Genomic DNA, 23,796 nt, shown 5'->3' on the forward strand with positions numbered 1-23,796 from the left:
GTAAAGGGCGATGACTCATTTGTGAAGTAATGGCATGTTTGGGCAAGGGTGAAAGGTGGAGATACTCATAACGGTATTGATTTCAAAATGATTTAACTTGAAACTGGGTTTTTGCGGTTTCCGAGTGGCAAAGGTGCCAGTTCTCACAATCAGCCCAGATTTAACAAAATGGTTCATTAATAATCCCCATCTATGAATTGGCTTCATCACTCTGCTCTCCTCCCCACTGAAAGCTGTTGTGCGGTGAGCGTGAGCGCACTATGACTGCCGTCACATCATCCAGGTGGGGCTGCACACTGGTGGTGGTGGAGGGGATCCCCATTACCTATAAAGCGCTTTGAGTGGAGTGTCCAGAAAAGCGCTATATAAGTGTAAGCAATTATTATTATTATTATTATTATTATTATTATTATTATTATTATTTTTCAATATCTCGAAAAACAGCTTGAATATGATGAGTCCACCAACCCCTTTTGTAAGCCATGTCGGAGGGAAAAAAGCTCACTGTAACTCTGAAAAGAGAAACCCATTCCGCAGCTCGCAGAAGGCTTCTGTTCCGCATGTCTTCACCTAACCCAGATTTTCACAAGTCAGAAACGAACCATTCCCCACCGTTGCTGGTACGCATATGGGGAATTACTGTGCCTTCGTGATACTTAGAAATAAAAACAATGATCCTATAATTACAATATTTATGCTCCAAAACTTACAAATATAAATGTTAAAAATATATAAAGTACAGTAAATAATAAACCATATTCAGTAATAAAATGCAAAATAAAATACACAGAAAATACACCAATCTCCTTGGTGCTACTGTGACCGGATTTGCAATGTGGCTTATTCACAGTTTTCAGCAAGAAGGTGACTTGACCACATGCGGATGGTTTCCCGCGTGCGAAGCGAAAGCGAGGCTTGAGGTGTGAGCCGGAGCCCTGACTGAGCCCGCTGTGCATCCGCGGCTGGAGCGCGCCGCGTCCCCTCCCCGTATCGATCCTCAGCTAGCCGGGACTCGGCGGTTTTCTTGCGGGACCTGTGGGGGGCTTTTTCCATGTTAACTCGGTTGAGCCTCGCGTCACCCAGGGGAGGGAGTGGACTCGTGCAGCGCAGGTTAACCCGCTGTAAATGGCGGTGATTGCTAGTGGCAGTCTCTCTGGTGTGTGTTCTAATGAGTTACATACAGTAACTTTCCGTTTTCCTCTCCCTTATCGCACACCGAGCACTCGTACAATGTGAGAACTGAATTAAAGTTGGAGAGAAGCTGGAGTTCAGAAGCATTTACGAAAAGATTGAGAAATGCCGTGATTTTCTTTGCTTCTTTTAACATGAAGCCCACTCTCCTGTAGATGTGCTGCTTTGAGCCTCATACTTAAGCCAGAACAGCCACTCAGAATTCTTGCTAGATAAACCTACCAGAGTGTGGGATTCCTTTGATCGTCCCATTTTAACCATCTTCCTAAACCTTAAAATTTAGATTTAGACCTTTCAGAACTGCTAATCTGTGTCCCTGGGAGGTCAGCACAGAGCAAAGTTGTTGTTGTTGGGAGTTTTGATAGGTGTGGCAAACCCTCCTTCAGTGTGAAAACCACTTCTAGCTGAGCAGGCCGAGTCTGGTTTCAGTCTGTTGAAGATCATTGACCTGCATCAGGGGCCAGCAGGGTCTATTGTAATGCTGTGTTTTGGGTAGCCTGGGAGGTTGGTGGTGCCCTGCGTGAATTCGATTTTTTTGGGTATTGAATCATTTTTTTGCATTACCCAGGCCAGATCCTCATTGAGTTTAGGAATTTCCATTTCTCTTTTTCCCGGTCCTGTTGTACACAGCATCGTGAAGGCATTCAATATTTTTTACGCGTGATTGAACTTTTTTGTTTTGTTTTTGACATTTTTGAAATGACTCTTTTTCAGAAAAAAAATATTCTAGACTTCAGTCATTTACATGAAGCAATTGAGATCCAGACTTCAGAAAAGGGAATTTGACCAGCGGTAGCAGGAAATGTCTCAGCTAACCATAGGGCGTTTAGCTTGCCTCAGATATGCAATTACTCTTTAATGAGGAATGAGTCATATGCACTGCTGTGCAATAGTTTAAAAGAAAAGTCTTTGTGCCATATTCAGAAGAAAATTATTGCAGACTGGATGGATGGAAACAATCGTTTGCTCTCATTGGTTTCTTTCATATTTTACTGTAACTGTCATAAACCATTGCTGCCCTGACATTAGACTGAAATGAGGCTGTAGCCTCAAAGAGGTTTCAACAAGGAAAATCTGGTATTGGCACTAATCCGGCATTTTGCCCCTGTTCTGGCTTTACATCATGTGCTTTGGACTGACCAGGACCGCTAATCCCAGTGGGCTGAATGAGCCGTCCTCTTGAGTCTTGAGAGTCAGCAGGTTTTTGTTTTTAAACTGTAGAAAAAATGTTTTTTCTGGAAGAAATTTTGTTCGTGTTCTTTAATTACTTTGTCAGCTCTATATTATTAAAGTCATCAAGCAATACAGCCAAACATGCATCATGTAAAGCTTTGACTTGATGGCCAGGTAATGTGCTAGATTTTTTCGTTCCTAGAAACTTTGGTGTTAAAGGTTCAATCTGCTGTGAACTTTCATATGGGTAAAACACTTTTCTACTATTTACAGATTGCATGTTATAAATTTGTAGGGATTTCTATAACTGCTTTGGCTGAGGTTACTTTTGGCTCAAGGGCTTCTATTTCTTTATAGAGGTAGATTGGTAGATTTGACATATTAGTGCTCTTTTGTACTGTGGTATTAAGAATATGAAGGAGCAGGCTAGTTCTTTTCATTTTTTTATTACTACATTAGATTTCAAGAGGGAGGAAATTTTGTTCTTGTAATTGAATCTGCCTTTGGGGATAGACATAAATCTCAGTGTCTGGTGGTCTTTCTAATAAAAGGCATGGTAAGCTAAACCATGGAAGAGCACAGGCGAGATGGAGAGAGATTTAAGGTGCTTTTAAGTGCTTTAAAGTCACTTTACAAGCACTAGAGAGGATGAAAGTTGTTTCATTGCACTTGTACTCATGCGGAAAGACACCTTGTGCCAAAAGGCTGAAGTCTTAACACATTGCACATATGACAAGTGTGTATTTTAAACACTGACGACGGTTTGTATCTAGCACACCCATGTGCAAATTTAGGAAAAAAGTGTCTTTAAATGAAAGGCGGCTTTTAAATTGTGCAGTGCATTAAGAGCAGCTGCAGATCCCTGCCATGTAAACATGGGCATCTCAGATTTTGTCCAGAGCACTTAAGTACCTACAATGTAAATTGCAGCTCGTGCGTGAGCATCTATGTCTGGCCCTGCAAGTGGCCATGCCATGCCATGCCATGCTGCTGTGCTTGTTGTTTTTTTTTCGTGGTGTTGGGCGATACTATCTTTCAGGTACGTTTATTAATGTAGGATTCTGTTTGTCAGTTGAGCTGTGAAAAGACGTTTGTGTTGTTATGTGACTCGAATGATGGCAAGGCGGATATCTTCTCAGAGTAAAAACAACAAAGTGAATACTAGAATTCTTACCCGTTCTTAATATACCCATACGGAGAAATTTAATTAAAAGGTAATTTGGAAATAAAACGATTATATTTAAGCAACGGAATGTAATTCCAGTTTTCAGAGTGCACCAGCAGTGTTTAGAAGGATGTCATCAGAGATCCTGTAGAAACCAGATGGATCCATATGTACTCAACTTTTTAGGAAGATTTTAGCTGAGGTATTCGCTACATGTGCTTGCAGCACTATCAAGTCAGACAGAATAGTTAAAATCACTGTATTTATTTCCTAGACCCTTCAAAATACTTCATATCCCAAGTACAAGTTGTCCAAATTGGAGCAGGCCCTCCTATTCAATATATTCCACAGTTTTGTGGCAACCAACCCCTTGGTTATTTATCAGTTAACAGGATCTTTACAGCAAGTAGTGGAGCAAACTGGAGGACTTCCAGTCAACTTGCTCTTCATTAGAATCTCTTGCATTATAAGACTTAAATTAGGAACATAAAGTTTGAAATGAAAGTAGGTTACGCAGCCATTTTTTGAAAGGAGTCAGTATGAGCAGCAACACGTCTTGGTACTGTATTTCTAGAAAGCAGGCGTGTCCTGTTCTCAGTTATAAATGCACTATTCCTTACTTTATACTGTACTTTTGGTCCTCTAGTTTGCGTCTCACTTTTGATTCCATTGGGTTGACTTTGTCCCTTCCTTTCAGTATTTTGATGACTTGAATCATATAGTAATGTAATCGTAGTCTTTTGTGTTCAGGACTAAAAAATCAGTACTTTTGCCTATCTAATGAAAGGACAGCAACACCTTTTTATAATGGGGATTACAAAAATGTTCACAATATTCAACATGAGCTCTTTAGTAGACTGTACATTAATTAAGCCCATTAGTACATTGTATAGTGTTAACGTGGAAGTTGAACTGATTTTGGAGCTACCATTAAAGGAAATGTTTACATTTTATAGTTGGATTGAAGCATTTATAAACATTTTGTGTTTTCAGAGAACATTCAGGTGTTTATTTTTTTGTATGACACTCAGTAATTCTTTCGATGTGTTTGAAATTCTCTTATACCAGTGAATATTTCACTCCCAAGACATTGATACCTATTCACTCTAGCAGGTTTAAAACAAAATCTGCCATTGAATTCAGCTAACTTGTCTTAGTTGTTAGGTTAAAGAACCATGGCAGAAAACCACTTTAGTGACATGTTTAAAGAGCGTCTTTAATCTTTAAAACTAAGGGATGACATCAAAGTTAAATTACAATGTTGCATTACTGCTGGTGTTTCTAAGTATGTTCGCGCAGCCCAGCAGAGTTATTGCTGGAGGTTTCTGAGGAATGTACCCTTCTGTGTATCACTGTGAAAAGCATACGTATTTAAAGTAGGATTGATAACTTTGAAATATCTTTACGGATTGTGTAACACCTATATCCTTTGTAGGTTTACTTGACATTCAAAGTTTTAGGGATCCATTTAGTTTTTCAATTACCATAAGTATTGTCCACTAATTAGGCTCTTTATTGTTGCCGGTGTGACGCCTTCTCAAGAATGTGTTTCATCTTGAGTTAAGCCCATTAGTGCGCTGAACTAATTGGATCCTCATTGTACTGGGAAGGCCGTTATTGTTAGCATAGTACAAAGTAAGCAGCAGGAAAGTCCTGGCCGCCTAACAGGTGTTAATGTGAAGGTTGACTGTTTTAACCCTCTGCGATGGTTATGAAATGGGCTGGTCTGTCAAGATTTTTTCATTCCTTCAGTTCTTATCTGCTTTCATCTTTTATCAGGCCTAGTTTCAAAACAATCGAAAGCAACAAAAAAAAAAGTATCATTTCAATGCTTTGTGACAGTTCACATTTTCCTTATAGTAGGAAAAAGTAGTAGAAGTGTTTCTGAGATGGCAGTTAGTGTAGCGTTGTAGAAAGACATGCACAGTCTTAGTGCTCCTGTCATGTCCTTTATTTGCCGAGACATTGACTGATGTAAATTACTGGAAAGAATAGCACATGTTGCAGTCACCATGGAAATTCTCACAAAAGTAGTTATATTACAGGACAACTATGTGTTGGTTTCATTGTTCATTCTTTTTCTGCTAAAATCTTTAAGAAAAGATTTGCTTCTTTTCTTTTCTTTTTCTTATTCTGGATAATAATGTATAAAAGAAGCAAAAGATTTGTTATTACTGTGTGCTTACAATACAGTCTTGAACAGGCAGCAGTGACCTATTTTAGTGGGATGTGTGTTGCCTTTGGTGAACTGTTATTCAGTTGTTGTGAGGTTTGTTACATTGACCATAATAGTTTTAATTTCTTTGGATTATAATTCGTAACAAAATAATCCAAGATAAACGTTGCGGTACAGCCTTCATTGCCATAATTGTTCGAAAGAATATTCAGTCTTCCAGGTCTCCTGCCCACTACACAAGCAAATGGTTATTGATTCATACGTGGCTAAATTAAAGCTGTAAAGATTTGCTGTGTTTAACGTAGAGAGCCCTGCTGTTCTGGGCATGATTCATAAGTAGAGAAGGTTGCTGATTTACTCTGATGATCTTTTTAAATATGTATAAAAAAAACTAATGCAACCCAACTGCAATTGATTTGGCAATACATTTTGTATATCCCACACTTACTGCTTTTAGTGGTAAAAGTGATATTTTTCTGTTTTAAAGGAACTGTGGCTATTTTATAGGTTTTCTTTTAATTTTAAGACCATTTGAACACAGCAGGATCAGGATAAACGTGCGGTAGAAGCTGGCTCAAATCTCCTGTTGTGGGAAGAGTGGCGAGAGTCTCAAACCGGAAATTGTCATTTAGTGAATCAGGCCAGTCTTGGCAGGTGCTGCACGGTGTAGCAATGCACAAACGAGGGTTTCGCTTCCTTTAGCTGTGGCAGGGATGCGGACAGCTCCGTCTTTCCAAGCTCCTCTCAATCCCAGCAGAGCCGATCGATGGGAGTCCGATGTGAGGGGACCTCTGCAGTCTGGTTCTCATAGCCTGACAATGGTGGCGACGCGGAGAAGCCTTTGCGCTCTTTTCTGCGTGTCTGGCTCACGTGCGCTGAAAGATGAAAGCCCTCTAACGGCGAGAGTCTCGTCTCCTGGCCATTGTTTTAGTTGGAGCGATCACATTTCCGACTCCAGGTAATAGTGTCCCGATACTTTATTTGCTGAAAAGCCAGCAAAAGGTATCAATTTGAAATGACTGTGTCCCTGAACCTTGAAAACAGTAGAAAATAATTTGGCAAAAGTCACTGAGCCATTGTCTCAGCGAGATGTCCCACTTGGCAGACTCTGCAGGGTGAGACCTAGGGCAGGCAGAAAGGACTGGCAGTAGCTGCTTGCCATTGGTGTGGTGTACAGTATATCTGCCACGGTGCAAGACTCTGCACAGCTGCACACTTTTTGCTTCTCGAATATCGACAGGCGAATGATTAAAACAACCAGCGCCAGCCCTTCCCCGTCACACTGAGGCTAATCTATGGCACGAGTGTGGAACTCATCAAAGTTCACATTTAAATAGCAAAAGCAGTTTCCCCGGCATTGCAGTTCATTTTATGTATTAAATAAACGTGTGGCATCCCTGCCCCCAGCCAACATGAAATGAAAGAACCATTGATAACCTTTAGTTATTAAAACTGAACGTACAGTATGCTGTTTGAGATCACTTTCACAAGCATTCAGAATCATTTCATTTGAAAATTACTGTTAGAATCATTACACAATCTTAGTTGAATAAGCTTAATTTTATTTTTAGATAATCATTTTTTTTCGTGAATGTAGTGTCGTTTTACTGCTACTTTATTGTGTTTTCTGTGCATCCATGTGTCTGGTTCACCTCATGGTTGTTGTAACGTCTTTTGGAGTGTATGAATTCTGATGATTAAAAGGAACAGCGACGGAAGAATATGCTGGATGATGTAATCAGGTTCATTTTTTATTTGCAAGCGGATGTGATCAGACTAAGGTTAAAAGTGTTTTCAGTCTGCTTATCCTATAATCCGTATCGGAAATGTCTTTTATTTGCCGAGATCGTAAACAAAGCTAAAATAGACTAGGTGTCTTCTGGAGACAGATACGGTATCTGCTTAACTCGCAGCACTAATTGAGGTTAAAGTAGAAAGGTTTAGTTTTGTGTACTGTGTGTTTCTATTCTTAATGCAGGCAGGACTAATGAAAATAGAGGATATATACATTTTCTTTTCTGTTTCTTATGGGATTTCTTTGAACTGGGGATATCCATACTTCCACCAGTCTTGTTTTTGTCAGAATTCTTCTTTTCTGCAGTTTTGTGAGGGGACAAGTAGATAAGTCAGAATTACTGTAGTTTAGACAGATGTGCTGAAAGCAGAGAACTAAGCTCTAAGCTCTCTTTTTTTGAAAGGCGAATAGTTATAAATGTTAATTTAGCTTTTTGTCCGATTACAAAGCTACACGAGATGACTCAAAAATGACCAAATGAAAAGCTGTAAGACAGTTCTTTTGTAGTGTTATGATTGGACAGAGTTGATAAATTTGATTCGTTGTGACTGTTGCCCTTAACCTCCACCCAAACCTGGATCTTGGTTATATTCTTCTAAAGTCGTTTCCTAAGATGATTATAGACTAACCTCTTTCAGAAATTATATGCAGACTAATGTCTAAATAAGTTCTTGGACTTTAGTTACATGACCACCTCTTGGCCTGCGATTTGACTGATGTCCTTGGTTCTGAAAGCAGCTCTCTCCATCTGACTGTCTTTTATGAACAGCCTCAGCCATCCCGTTCTGCCTGTTCAGCATTCAGCCATTTGAAAGGTCTGCTGAAATCAGAGCCTGGTGTACCCCAGAGGGATTGGTTAGCCATTACTTTAATAATGCAGCAGCTTCAGAAATGCTTTAAGATGTTAGCATTCTTTAAGATGCCTCACCAAAAAGCAAGACATTTTTAAACTCGTAACTTGTTAAAACTGTTGCTTGTTTGCATGTGCTTCCTTTATTAAAAAAAACATTACGATGCATTGGTGTGAATGGGGACTAGAAGCTCGTTTTAATGTGTATTTGATGAATTAATTTACCAGTTTGGTATCATTAGTGTACAGTATAGTGCAGGGAGGCCTGTATTTAGTCCTGGGCAGGACTGCTGAAGGTCCCCTTGAGTTATGTATACTTAAAAGACAGTCAATTCAACGTTTTAAAATTGGACAAATTTACTTTGGGAATATGTGGACTGGAATTCAAAGAGGTATTACCATGTATTCTGTCCTGCCTGCAATGTAGCCTGGTACATTACTATAGAGTATCATAAGGGTTTTTGTGTTGAGTGTATTTTAGAAATTGCTGAACAGATGTGACTACTGCATTGTGGGGTGGGGGTGGGATCAGTGGCTTAGTTTGTTTAGAGGGCAGCCACTGTAAAAAAAAACATTTTTCACAGCTGTTTTAGGTGCACAACGCTATTTTGCAGTGAATTGGAAAGTGTAACAATATCTCTAAAGCTTTCCATATTAACATGCATGCAATGTTCTGCAGCTCTAAAGGAGAGCAAAACCTGTTTACTGTGTGGGATGTTTCCTTGGTTGTAACATTCTGAGTGGGCAAGACGATCGTGAAGAATAGATATATTCATGATTGGTGGTGTATTTTCATGTGGTTACATTCTTTCAAGCTTGTAATCAACAAAAATGAACCCAGTTTCATTTAGCTTAGCAAGTACAGGTTATCCAGCTGCATGCTATTAAATAGCAACACTTGCAGAATGAGATAGTGTCTGTTCACAACCTGGTGAGTTAACATGAAGCCCAGATGCTCTCTTTATGGGCTACTTTGATTTTATTAATGGTTTTAAACTAGATGCCGGTGCTAAAACAGTTTCTATTTTCTTTTAAGCAAAAGGTATATGCTTTTTTTCTAAGAAAGTGTAGATTTTTGCATTTTAAGTATAGATATATTATGTGTTGGCTGTTGAAGTAAAACCCTCAGGATGAAGTCCTTACACAACAATTCTACACTGTCACTGATTGCTGATGACCTTGTGCCTTTCAGCAGTTATATATTGTGTTGACTGTTTAATGAGCTTTTCCCTGCACGGTATTCTGCAGTTCTGAAAGCAGTACTGGATTTTTTGACAGGCATATCTATTTTGAAATGACAGCATTAAAAAGCTTGCATTGTATTGTAAACCAATTATTTAGGGCAGTGCAAGGCTGAAAAAATATACTGTACTGTATATAATTCTACAGAATGGCGTGAAGCACTGTGCAAAAATCACTTGCTTTTTAGGTGTTAAAGTTTTTTTTTTGCCATTTTAAGAGCTGCATTCACTGAGAACTTTTATTTTGGTTGATGCCCATTTGTGTTCTGTTTTTCATAGGTTCATAATATTTTCTTGAAGGTTTAGTAAAGTTTTTAAAACATAGTCTGAGGTGTTATTTACTGTGTTAATTTCTGGAGTGGAAGGTATAAACTAAGAGGTCCTTCTTGTGCAAAAGTGACCTCTATGCAACCAATATTGGGACCAGGTTCTAATGGACAATAACAAAGGATGGAAAAAGTATTTTTATTATGTTTCTACTTTAATATTTTGTCTTTCTTTTTAATGCTTACCCATCGTTAAAGTGCATTCCTCCAGTGGTCACAGTGAATGCAATTCTGCTAGAGTGTATTCTGAATTTGATTTTCTATTAGTTTTCTTACAGCATCTGAGATGTTTGGTGCCATTGCTGGTTTTGAAAATGCAACTGTGATTGAAATAAAATTGAAAAGCATGTAAGAATATTGTACAAAATATAGAAGATATCTGAAATTACTACAGTTGATGGTATACAAAGAGTAATCTGTTTAACAGCTACTCTGTTCATTCATACAACTTTGAACCAGATACTGTATGTGAGCAGTGAAGAGCATTTTTAAGACCAGAGATCTTTGTAATGCTGCTCCTAAATGCACCATGCATCCCCACTTCCCCCATCACTCTGCACTGGAATTTTTTCATTACCTATTTTTATAAATGAAAGCTGATAGTGGTGAGGTCTGCCAGTAAAACATCTAATAGTACATCACTCTGTTCAGTAGCATGTGTGCTTTCATGTGTGTTCAGATGTCCATTTCAAACAGTCATCTGCGGGTTTGTACAGTAAACAGGTCCACCAGCTTCAGGTGATTACTGTACCATCGTAAGAGGCTGGTCTACTAGAGCAGAGATTCTCAACACTCCAAGGTTTGGAGTGCAGACAGCCTAAGATTTCGTTCACTAGTGCAGTAGAAATGCTTTGGAGGACATTTCCACAGGGTTGAAACTGTAGTTATAAGAGTTTAACTGAAGGGTCTCTAACCTGACTCTTACCTTACTTATCCAGCTCACTAGAAAGCTAAAACATCATTAATTTCATAAGTGTGTTTTTTTTATAAGCAACATTCATGAAGTAGATTTCCTGAATACTGTATATCACACAGCTAATACTGCATTACTCTGTCATCTAACATGTATGGTTTAACTTCAGTGTTTTCTGTTTCCTGTCTGTGCTGCTAAATGCATTATAGTTTTTTCTATGACCTTCTAATGCTGAAACGTTACTTAATATTCTCACATCTAACCACAAAACCTTTTCTTTAGAGACAGCGACAGTCCACAGCTGTGTAAATTTAGAATTCTGGAAAGTCAAGATTGCTATGTTTGCCCTTTAGAAAGGTTAGTAGTGATGCAACAGGGCTTTTATAAATCACAGTACAAATGTGTATTTGCGTAATCTAATTGCACACAATTTGGAATTCAAATAGTTATTTCGAGTTTTAATTATCTAATGCCTTCCTTTCATGTTTAGCAACATGAGCCTTGATTTCAGGAACTGTCTGGGCATCTTGTTTTAAGTGTCTTTCTTCCTTAGTTGATTTTTTTTTATTTCACAGCTGCATCCAATACGTAAAATATTAACTTTAGAAATGTGGGTTTCCACAGGACATCATGCATATATTGCTGACACTAGTTTTGAGGTGATTGTATGATTAGGAAATAGTCTATGAAAATGAAACTGTCTGCATTGCAGCTCAGTAGTAAGTGAATTCATTATTCTTTCTTAGAATCTGAATATACAGCCCTTGCAAATACGCTAGATATGTAAGATTCATAATCTGCAATATAATGCTTGTTCTTTTTTGAAGTTGGATGACTAACATTCCTTTTTTTTAAGTAGTGATGGTGCAAATATGTGATTTAGATACAGCACAGGATGTTCTTTCTGTGGGAGCCATTTATCATTTGGAGCACCTGTACCAGCCTGTCCCTGCCACCTCACTCTCTCCATCTCATTTCTCAGCAGCCTGCTTTCCTCTTTACACTAATTACCACCCTCTTTCCTGATGCCCTCCGGTAATGTCTTGATAAATTGTGTTTACAGCTAATTAGGATGATTTGTAATCGCCTTTTGTTTTCTGTCAGCATGCTCCCATATATGTAGATATCCGCATATTAAATTGTAGATTTACTGTAGTCTTTTTCCATGCAGCTTTTCCCCTCCGATTAGGAAGAGTTTAATTAGACTTCAGACTAGTTAAGTGGAGGAATAACAAATCTGAACATTTTAATCTTCAGATTTTTTGAGTATTTCTTCATTTTAAAAGACTGGTGGGGAAAATAAGTGGCGGTGATCATTCATGCAATTCTTAGGGTATGGGCAGTTTGATGTAAAATGGTTAATTACAAATGGGATTTATGAGTTTTCTTTTATTAGACTGCACATGGCTGAGGTAGGATAAAGGGCCACCCAGTACATAAATTAAAACAGTTGCAGAATGATTTTCTAATCCTTTAATTACCTCTTATCAAGCTAAATACATTTGACAGACTTCTATGACTAAACTCAATACCCTGGCTAACATTTTTTTGCTCTTCTAGAGGCTACTCCCCTTTTTTGCATGGGGGGGATGGAATGAGGACTTAGAGTACAACTTCACTTTCAAAGACTGCTCTGCGTATGGTCCTTACTGCTCAGGGTGGGTTTAGTAATACAAAAGGATTTTGCATCCACACCTCACTTCTTGTGAGGCATGTATGTTGTGGTATTTTAGGATAAAATTGGGAAGGGAATTTTAGGTAAATGGCATAATCTTTTTCTTTTTACCAATATTCAAGCCTTTGCTGAAATGGGCTTACAAGTTACTACTTAAACATTAAGTTACCTTGCTAGCATGTTATCCGCAGTGGTTGCTTGAGTATGTGTTGCCAGTGTGTTTTTTCGATGTTCTGCACATGGAAGGGGTTAAGAGCTATATTATTTCCTTTGTCCCTTGTACATCCTCACTCTCCAACTCACACTGAGATCCGACACCTCTTGATTTACACATCAAGCATTGTTTGCAAGTAATGCTTTTCAGCCTCATTAAAGTCTTAAATACCAAAGTTCTTGGTTTCAGCCCTACTTGGTATCTGCTTCGGTTTACCCAGTGCCATTTCATGTTGGTGGAGCAGACTATAATAAATAAAAATAGAGTTAGTGGGACATCGTTACAATGATAGAAATATAAGAATGTGTGCTGTCCTGTCAAAACATTAGGGAACTGCGCCTCTGATTATTAGTGGCAGCATGTAGGTTTGATGCAATAAGATGTTCATAGATGACTAAGGGAATGTGGGACCCGTCGGTTGTTTAGTCTCGAAAGGTGTGTAATTTGCCTTCTATCGCTTTGGTTCAGTACCTTCTTATGGACTGAATTGTGCTTCAGTTTTTTTTAATCTTTCAAACACTACTTGAAAACCCTTGAATCTGTCTTGAATTGACACATTTGCTGTGTCTTCTGTTTCTGAGAAAACAACAGAGAAGCATGCATGCTGATGAGCGTGACACTTGTGATGTAAGTTACTGTACATCAGCTGCCTTCCACAGACCACGGAAAACTGAGGTCTCCCGCTAACTTAAAGTCCTTAGGAATCATGGGACTTGCACATAGTCATAGGAATGAGCTAGCAGATAGCACGATGGGTCACTTCTCCGGAGCGTGCTGTTCTCACATGTCATGTTTTGGTGGTGCAGTGTGTGCGTGTTGTCGAGCATTTTATTGCCTCTTTGTTTTTTAGCTGAATTCAGTTCAAAACACTGCTCAGGCTGACCTTGTCAGTACACAGGTTCTTCCTAGAAAACATGTCACGTAAGAAATAAAATGTTCTCAGTTATATTTATCTGTTTTTCTGAATGCTTTGTGACAGGCATAGAGGACATTCGATAATGCAGTGTCTCCATTACTTAGTCATGCTGCCTTGCTGACAGACCTGAGCTTAAATATTTTTAAGATGATTTTTAAGAGAAGTGGCCTATCCCATATTGCAGACAAGCGGAGTCTTGGGCATTTAATATTAATTCGCTGTGCGTTTTTAAATCCCGTTATGAAGAGCCAAAGCCATGTAATGTTTTTTGAACCAAAGCTGCTCTGCTTCAGTATCCTGTTTGGCTAAACATGGTCTTGCCATGTACCTTTTGTAGTGCCAACCTTCGGAGGCAGATGTTTGTGTGGCTGCTGCTGATGTGGCTCCTTGGGCTCCTGAGTGCACGTTCAGCTCTTTGTTTCAGGTGTTGCGGGGGGTTCGACTTTGGGTAATGTCATTAGCTGAAATATGGAGATGGTTTCATCAGTCGTTTATTTTTTTGGTAAAAATAGTACAAGGTGAAACAATTGCTTGAGCTTTGTCGACTGTACGGTAGTACTTTTTCATCTTCCTTATCTGCAGTTCCATTTTTATTAAAGTATGGAGAGAGACACAAATACATAAAAGGACATTTTACTGATTTTGTTGCAGAAAGGATGGCATCATTATATTAAGCCCCTGCCCCATACATTAAACATCAGCAGCTGTTTGTTTTTCAGTTAGTGGATAATATACTGTTATCAAAGCAGTCCTGGCCCAATATTGTGCCAGGAGTACTTACTACATTAGCCCTCATTCTTGTCACAGATCCCTGATATTTTTGACCAATCTCAATTACAGTATATGCCAAGTTTTGTTTATTAGAGTAATTCTGGCCATTCAGATTATATAAGAATTCAAATTGCTGGTATTACAGTATGTATGATGTATTTTTCCTATAATTTGTAGTAAGCACACTACCATATGTTCTTTTCCAGTATTTTTTTAATTCACATTATGTGCTTAAATGAATTTCCTTAAACAACCTGGGATTTTAAAAGGACTAGTGCTAAGAAATTGTAGTTTTAAACACTGTTAATGTTGTACCATGTTTTGTCCAGAAATGGCTCCATCTTTAAGTGTTGTTAAGTTCCTAAAATATTTTTAAAGTTTGTGTAAGTTTATTTTCCTGTCATTATAGAACCATTAGAGATTATCATTTGGAAATGCACCCACTATTTCTGTTCTCTAGGTGTTAATGTGATATTGAAATAAGTAAAACTACATCTCTCATGGATGAAATAAATAATAAAAATCTAGAGGAAATGCAAACATATAAAGTAATACACAAGAAATATGGTGCCATAAGTCTGCCCTATAACCACTAACAAGATCCTTCCATCATGTTTGGATTAGTTAGAGATGTTTGGGTCAGGCAGTTTTTCCAAATTATGCTGAAAAACTGTCCTTATTTCATTTTATGTTATGATTAATGTTAAGTTGATCTGTGCTGAAACTTTTCATTGCAACATATTGGCACTGATGACAAGATACTTCATGAATTATAAACAGCCAGTTATCAAGTTATGTAGGCCTTAAGCAGGCTTATACAAGTTCTATTTTAAACAATTTGAATTTACAGCCTGACACTGAGCTATATACAAACATGTCCCAAACACTTTGTTGTGCTGTAATCTTTGGAATTGAGAGTGTCAGCTTTAGATGTGAAGGAAATGTAAAATGAAAGAAGTGTCTGCTTATTTGTTACCATTTATAAAACAATGTCTAAGCTCTTAAGACAGAAATGATTGTTTCACAGCCTACAGTATGTGATGTTGCTGGTACACTAACTGTATTTTTAGATAAGTTAGCCCATGAAAGAAGCCTTAATTAGAGTAGAATGGGGTGTGGGTGTCTTAGTATTCTTGTGATCAGAGCATGACTAGAGATAACTGTACTGTCGCTCCTAAACTACTTGGATTACTCTTTTCAAAAACAAGGAAGGAAGAATTAAGATACACATTCCATTCCGGGAGAAGAGGATTATCATGTTAAAATTCAGTAAAAGCAACTATGCAAGGTGTGTAAAAAAACAAGTCATATCTTTTATAGTTTGACTTATTTACTGTGATCTTAGGTTTGGAACAGAAAGCCAGTACTGAGGCTGGAATGAAAGGAATGTTTCTTTTTCTTTTTCCATTTTGTAACTGTTCTTTCGAACATGATATTTATAATGTTACAGAAGGTGTTATAATTGTTTTGTTTTTTTACTGTCTGTTTTCTGTGTGTCCTTATCCTTGTATGCTGCGAGCTGAGAAATTAACAGAAGGAATGGATAACTGCAGAAGACTGCTCTGTCCTCTGTTTTAGTTATTGTGGTTTAGTCTCCGCAGCATTTTTACAGACGGTCGGATTTTGGAATCCTTAACAAAACCACAAAACAGTATCAAAAATCATGCTTTATAATAAGAAGTGATCATGTACAGTATGTCATTAGATGCAGCCCAGGGTGGAAACTTTTTTTTTAGGGGCTAAGAACTTGAGCAGATGTAGGCAGGCTTCCAGTAAAAAAAAAAAAAAAAAAAAAGTTTTTTTTTCTCTGTTCTTTTTCTGTACGACACTCAAGTACAAACTACTGCTGATCCTGTAATTCTCCTGAATGATGCAAAACTTTTGGAATTACATTTTCACCACATTGTTAAATTCCACATCCAGCTGCCTAGGAGATGAAGAAATGCAATCCCTTCTAGAACTGGAGCTAGCATTGCAATTCTGAATCATTTTGTTTTTTTCCTTTATTAACAGGATAGAAATTTTCTGCTGGGATTATCTGAAGCTTATGCACTGTGAGGGGTTGGACAGTCACTTGCATTTTCGTTAAGGGTTCTGCAACCATGGGCGATCTCACAAAAGGCCTGTGGCATGCCGATGTGTACTAATATGGAAATATTTCTTTTCCTTTTTCTTCAACAGTCATAATGAAAGGAAGGTAACTTGCAAGCACCCTGTCTCAGGTCTGCCATCCCAAGACAACTGCATCTTCGTGGTCAGCGAGCAGTAAGTCACTGTTCTTGGTCTTTGTTAATCAGAAGTGATGCTTCGCAAGATCCAGAGCAAGCATGGCAAAATAAAAGGTCGATACAGAACTGAAAAGTGATGTGCTATATTTCTTCCTGATGTTTGACAATGTAAAGATTTTTGCAGCTCATCTGTTTGATGTATTGGAGCATTTTAAAGTTTAAGTATTTAGTCAAAATACTTAATATAAATTTAAAAATGATGGTATATTTGCCTTTTTAGCATCTGAGATTAGGTGTTGGAATGGTGTAGGTCCTAAGTCGCACTTTTAAATGGCTTAATATAAGGTTTATCGTTTATGTTTAATATTTTAAAGTTTTTATTAACAAATCAGATCAGTTCATTTGGCATAATAATTTACTGACTGTTCATTGCCTCATTTTCTGGTTCTTTGGGAAATTCTCAAAACGAAGGGTAAGAGCTGTCTGCTCTGTTTCCTTGACTGATATTAAATCGCATCGGTGTAATTTATTGATTTAACATGAAGAGAAGATTGCATTCAAGGGCCAATGAACGTTAGTCATTAAAGGGGAAATGCCTGCCAGATGGAAATTCGTTTTCCATATAGGGACATAATCTTTACACAAGATATAACAAAACGCTATTATAAGCCTAGAGCAATTCCAAATATGATTTACATGATCTACCAAAAGATACATCCTCTGTAAATTTTAATCCCTTCCAGTCTGTGTAATTTTAATATGTAAACATTGTATAAATTGCGGGTGGTGGAACAGAGGAACATTATCATATAAATTACCTGAGAATGGTGTTTGTCTGCTGGCTGCTAATTGGCTTTGCCCTGATAAGTGCTTTTTCAAAATGGACGGCACACAATTGGAGTAGCACGGCTTTGCCTCTCCTTCCGAGTTCACCTTGACTGTCATGGTGATTCAGCCTTCCTAATAAATGCAATTCATGATGTTACTCTGGAGCTGTCTGAGGAGAAGCCATGAATTCATCTTAACAGATGGGGAGCAAGGCATGCAGTAATTCCTGGCAGTATTCCTCAGTTCCAGTGGACAGTGAAGCTTAATGCATACTTTTTAGAACTTATGTCAAGTAAAGTCAGTTGGACTGTATTTCTTAAGGAGCATGTGTGTTGAATTTGCAATGCCATTTAGTCAAAGCTGTCATAAATACTAATTTTGCGACCACATGATACCTGGCTGCATGCCTGGAACGTTTTAGCAAATACATTTGTACAGTTAAACCCTAAATGAATATTTTCATTTAAATGACTGTGGAAATTTTAATAGAAAGTGTAAGGAAGGAGTTTCGAGTAAATACTTTCAAGGGTTTTAACTGTTCAATTGTTTCCCATGAATTCAAAACAAAGTTTTTATTCCAGTGATTCCAAAATGTCACATGTTGCATGTGCCCTTCAAGACCCTCAACAGTCTCTAGCCCTTAGATCATGCATACTTTAGTAATGCAGTTCAAGGTACTGTAGGAAGGAAGTATAGGAAGAATTAGTTGTCTGAAACAGGAAGCAGAGAAAAACAGGTTTGAGGTTAGTGTATCACAGCTCATCAACAGTGTGACTGACAAGCAGTAAATGAACAAGTCATTTTATTAAAGTGTAAAATGAATTGACAGAAAATCAGTGGGAGAAATATTTTGCAATTCAATACTCAAGAACAGAGATCTTCTTTATAACAGTAAACAATATTCAAGAATGTGCTCATTTAATACAGTATTTCTACAGATAAAATGTAGAAATTTTATCCAAAAATGTTGGTGTTGGTGCTCAACACCAATGAATGCCCAGTAGCAGGTCCCTTGTTGCCAGTCATGCTGAACCAGCAGTTTCCAGTTTTGGCCCTTTGTTGACTACGAGCTACATAGTTTGTATACTGCTATTGTCATGCTGGCAAAAGACAACGCTGACAAGAAGAATCGTCACAACTCAGTGGTGCAGAACTTTGTCAGTATATTGCCTAGCCATGATATCTCTGTAGATATACCTCTGCATTGGTGGTTCCAATTGCTGTTTTATTCTGAATGCTGAATAGGTGACTCCACTACATAATGCAACGATCTCTTTCTAGGTCATCATTAAACTTCTCTGTCTCTCTCTCCACACTGTCACATGACCATCCACCCAATCCAGACAGATGTGCTTCATCAGCGAGAATGGCATTTCGCCATTGGCTGGTTTACCAGTGTTTGGGTTTCAGTACTGTAATCTTATTAATGACGTTAAATGATGTTGGGGCTATGCTGTATTAAAAGACACAGATCTCAACTGCGCTTGGGACTGCCCAAGTCTCTAATGGCTCTTCAGGTTCATGTCAAGAGACGTGTCTGTATGTCTCTCTCTTTCTTTCTCATATGGGTGCAGGAGTCCTTTGCTGGAAATCAGAGGTTTAAAGTCCATAGTGGCTTAAAATTGGTTGAAGCCTAATTAGCGATTCCAGAATTCTTTTAAAAAATGGCATGATTCTTGGGTATGTTCCTCCCGGCATGTAGGCGTTAAGCACTTTACAATATGTATAACCAGCAGCTATATCATCCTGCAACTAACAACATGCAAGCACTGGTACTCAGCAGGTGTGAGCCTGGCCAGTACCTGGATGGGAGACATCCTGGGAAAGCTAAGGTTGCTGCTGGAAGAGGTGTTAGTGGCACATGTAGGGAGTAGTAGTTCAGGTGGGGAGCTGCGTCGGCATGCGTAGGCTGCAAAGGAACAAATAATAGGTTTATTCCATGCTGAAAAGAGAAGAAAGAAAACAACGTTTTGGCTGTGGAGCCTTCTTCAGGTATGAGAAATAAACCTATTACTTGTTCCTGCACATGTACTGTAGGGAGTGCTCACCCTGTGGTCTGTTACTCCTGTTACTCCTGATGCCCCAGTTTAGAGACGGGGACACTATGCTGTAAATAATGGTGCTGTCCTTCGGATAAGACGTTAAACCAAGACCCTGACTCTCCATGGTCATTAAAACTCCTAAGGAGTTTCTTGAAAAGAGTAACGTGTTTACCCTGGTTTACATGCCAAATCCCCCCTTGCCATTAAAAATTAATCCCAATCTATGAACTGGCCTCATTACACTGCTCTCCTTGCCACTGATAACAGGTGTGTGGGGAGGGTACTGGCGCACTCTGGCTGCCGTCTCGTTATCCAGGTGGGACTACACACTGGTGGTGGTGGAAGAAAGTCCTCATTACCTGTAAAATGCTTTGAGTGGAGTGTTAAAAAAAAGCGCTAGATAAGTGTAAGTGTACAAATGTATTCATCCAAAAGGGGGAAGTTTGTCGATGGCATCACCATAACAAAATAGAAAAACAAACACTCGACATAAAATACACATTACAAACAAACGGTAGTCCTAACCATGCAACAATGCACGTACTCAAACACACATCTCGCTTTGCCCATATCACACTATCATGACATTAATCCTATAGCTTCATACAGGAGACTATCACTTAGCTGTGTTTAATATATTAATTGCACGGTGAACAAAAGATTTCTTGTATATGTTTCTTGGCCACAAGCCTTTTAAAACACCCTCCAGGAGGTAGCACTTAGAAATGGTAATGATGAGAATGGGAGGGGTCTTCAACGGTTAGATGAGCTTTCTTTTGAACTGCTATATGATACAGCTCTTTAAGCTGTTTCTGTGGTCGACCAATTATTTTACTAGCAGAATTAACAACCGTGGCCAATTTCCCCTTTAATCTTAATACGCAGGCGACCATACCTCACTGTGATTCCTAAAGTAAGGATGCTTTCTACTAACGTTCTATAAACCTTCTCTGAAATGTTTAGACTCACCCCAAACCCTTTAAACTTCCTGATCAAAATATATGCTGTCTATGTGAAACATTGAACCAGCACCTCAGGTTGATTAATATGGGAGAGAGGTTGAAAATCTAACCTTTTACTACAAGTACACCACAAGTAGCCAGTTCTTTAGTTTTATCAACATTAATTTGAAGCGTGCTTGACTCACCACCTTTCTGTTCAAAGTAATTCTCTGCCCCTTCTTGATCATCCCTAGTAAACAATCCCACTAGGACCATATCATCCACAGATTAACAGAAGTTTCCTGCATTTTCATTTCATTTGTATAAATGGAAAATAGTAAAGGTGACAAAACACACCTCTGGGGAACACCAGTATATAAAATAATTTCATCTGAAAATGTGTTGTTCACAAGTACCTGCTGTGGGCAATCAGTTGGAAAACCCTTAATTGGTTTTATAAGCCTCCTATTAACATCCGAACCCAAAAGCCGTTCCAATAGTATGTGGGTCCGGATTGTATTAAATGCTAAACTGCTAAACTAAAATTAATCAATAAAATATATGCATATGACTATCTTGTGAATGTTACAGTATATGGTATGCATAAATACTGAACCATCTATCTGTCCAAATGCGCTGAATGCGTTTCATTTTACCAGCCTGTTCAGATACACAAGAAGTGCATGTTTGGCATTAAACAGTAATGGGCATAAATATGTAATGGGGGGGAAGGGGGAGACTCATGGATTAAGTTTTCATGATTGTTACATCATTACTTTGGTCATTGTTCATTATTATTGTCAACAGCCGTCTTTCCCAAAGCACTGCACACTGAGTAAAATGGCTGGTCAGACATGTCTTTGCAGACCTTGGGAATCATGGAACATGCTGGGCAGCCCACACTACTTTGGATAGCATCTGTCACCTCTGTGAAATTTACTGTCTCTGATATTTTGGTAGGGTTTTGTATTATTAGAAGTAGGACCTTGTTATATGCAGACTTCTAATGCCAAGCAAAACCAGACAGAAGGCCTCACTTTCATATTGAAGGCACTAACTATGCAGATACTTAATGCAAATTTCTGCTTTTTCTCATTCATCGTGATTAAAACAAAACGCCTTTGATACGTTCGCATACATGTTTTTGGGATTCAGCTATAACGAAAATCGGTCTTATTGTACGTGAAAGGCTTTAGAGAGCTTGTGTTTCTGAAGATGAGAAAAACATTCCATAGGAAATGATCAGTAGGAGCAATGATGAGTGCTCATTAATGCAAGTGAGATACTGTACAGTACAGTACATGCGATTACAATGTTCTTCATCTTTAAAATGAACAAAAAAAATAATTAAAACTATACCCAGAGCCTTACAAAAGCTTGGGCGCTCCCTAGATAATTACATACCTGTATGAGTGGCTTTTTTCAAAAGCAGTTTTACTAGTCAGTGTGAAACTATTTCTATAGCATCTATGTTAAATATCATTCTTTGAATGCTCCAGTGATAACATCCCTTATTCACTGCCTTACAAACATCTCGGTGTTTCTTTGCACACTACACGAGTGATATTTTTCATTACTTACGATTCCTCTTCCAATGGTCTGTTTCTGACAATAGTTTTGTAAAATGTAGCACTTGTGTAATCAACCATGCTGTTTATTTGAAATTGAAGAATGGATCCTTTAGTTGATACAGTAATGTTACTGTTACTTAATTATACTTCCATGTCTAATGAAGCCTTTGCTTTAGCGTCAGTGCTGTTTAAATAAAGGGAATGTTTGAAAGAAGAAATGAGAGGAGAGCAGATTACAATTAAAGGACAAACTGCAGTACTATTTATTCCACCTTAGCATTTATGGAAAGGATAATACGGTTTTATGTGTCTGCAGTATAGAATCAGACTTCTCTCTATAACCAGGTTACCATACTGTAACTTCAATGTCAATGCGATATTATTACCATCTTCTTTTTTATACCTTGCACAGTATCCCTTCATTGGAATTACACTGCCAAAGCCTCCTTTAATCCTTCCAGTCATCGGAGAGAGATATTGGGGCTTTACAGGTGATCCCAGCAATGCCATGTATAAAAATTATTTTGCATCAGAAGTTATGCTGGAGTCTCACAGTGGACACTTCTCAGGTCTTTTTTTCACCTGAATCAAATTAGTTGTACTTTTGACATATCCCCCCTCCAGTATATCAGAGGTAAAGCTTTCTAAAATACATAATTATTGTACTTTTATACTCTGTGGGTTGCATATTGTTTGAGTTTTTCTAATCTCAACTGATATAACAAGTGCAGCAATTTCTTTTTTTTTCATTATTTAGATGAAATGATAACTTTAGTTGGCTTTCCTTAATATGGATGATTTTCTGTCCATATGTCTCCATACTGTTACAGTGCCTCTAAAACTTAAGCGTGCATCTCTTATAGTTCAGTAATAATGCAAGAAGCCACATGCAAAATTTATTGGATTCATTTGTTTTGAGCAGATTGTTTAGCCACTGGCATAAGAAAAAATCTGCCTCATGTATGAGACTGTTCATTGCACCAAGCGAGCAGATGTTCTATTATTAAGAAATGGGCACCTTTCATGCTGTATAACTCCTCTGCTCTATGTACATGTACACAGCTCAGTAAGAAGTTCCGGGTATCTTCTCAGTGTACAACGTACATTTATTGTATTGAACATTTTGTAAACAGTGCAGTAATGACTGTGTATGTAATGCATCCAAGGAAAAAATATATATTTATTGTAAATGTAGACCTGTTTGCGTCACACTACACTTGCAGACTGCTGGTATACTGTATGTTACAGTCCACTGTTACTGTTGTTTTAGAATAAAATGCTTTATGAAATGCTTACTGGTACTGTATATATATAAAAATAAATGGTATTTGCCAAGTTTGCTTAATATAAATTTCTTTCATGATCTTTATTTTGTGCATAACCATTCATCATCTCTAATGATCTTTATTCAGATGCTTAGTAAGTTTTAATTTTTTCTTTGTTTTTAGCTTGAATTCTGGAAAGCTCATTCATCCTGTAATAAACAGGTAATGAATTCCTAGAACAGAATGCTTTGTAGATCTAATCTGTCATGTTTTGCCTAATGTGCATCTTTTTTATTTCAAAGTATTCTTAATCATAGTTTTTTGCTTTGCTTTTGTCTTTTTTGAGTATTGTTTTCAATTTTATTTTCTTAACTAAAATTCCATTATCAGAGAAAACCGTAAGTTTACAGTAAGTGCAGCCTGTTCGTGATCTTCTGCCACACACACAATCACAGAATGTTTCACGTGACTATTACCTCTTAATTCATGTGAACTGTGAAAAAACATTGACTCTG

The 23,796-nt window shown here is 38.0% G+C and overlaps 1 protein-coding gene across 25 annotated transcripts in view; it reads left to right on the forward strand.

Moving 5' to 3' along the window:
• Positions 1-23,796, forward strand: part of plekha5 (pleckstrin homology domain containing A5) — a 172,190-nt gene that overhangs the window by 92,262 nt on the left and 56,132 nt on the right. For 12 of the 25 annotated variants that reach the window (XM_088645674.1, XM_088645691.1, XM_088645677.1 and 9 more), the window contains 2 exons: positions 16,588-16,671; positions 23,465-23,503. In XM_088645674.1, the coding sequence (XP_088501800.1) occupies positions 16,588-16,671; positions 23,465-23,503 (123 nt within the window). Of the gene's footprint in view, positions 1-15,673; positions 15,695-16,587; positions 16,672-23,464; positions 23,504-23,796 lie in introns of those variants that run through there. The other 13 variants (XM_088645693.1, XM_088645675.1, XM_088645694.1 and 10 more) reach the window with 3 other exon arrangements.

Source organism: Lepisosteus platostomus, chromosome 9, assembly GCF_059453375.1.
Source record: "Lepisosteus platostomus isolate fLepPlt1 chromosome 9, fLepPlt1.hap1, whole genome shotgun sequence".
NCBI classification, from domain to species: Eukaryota; Metazoa; Chordata; class Actinopteri; order Semionotiformes; family Lepisosteidae; genus Lepisosteus; species Lepisosteus platostomus.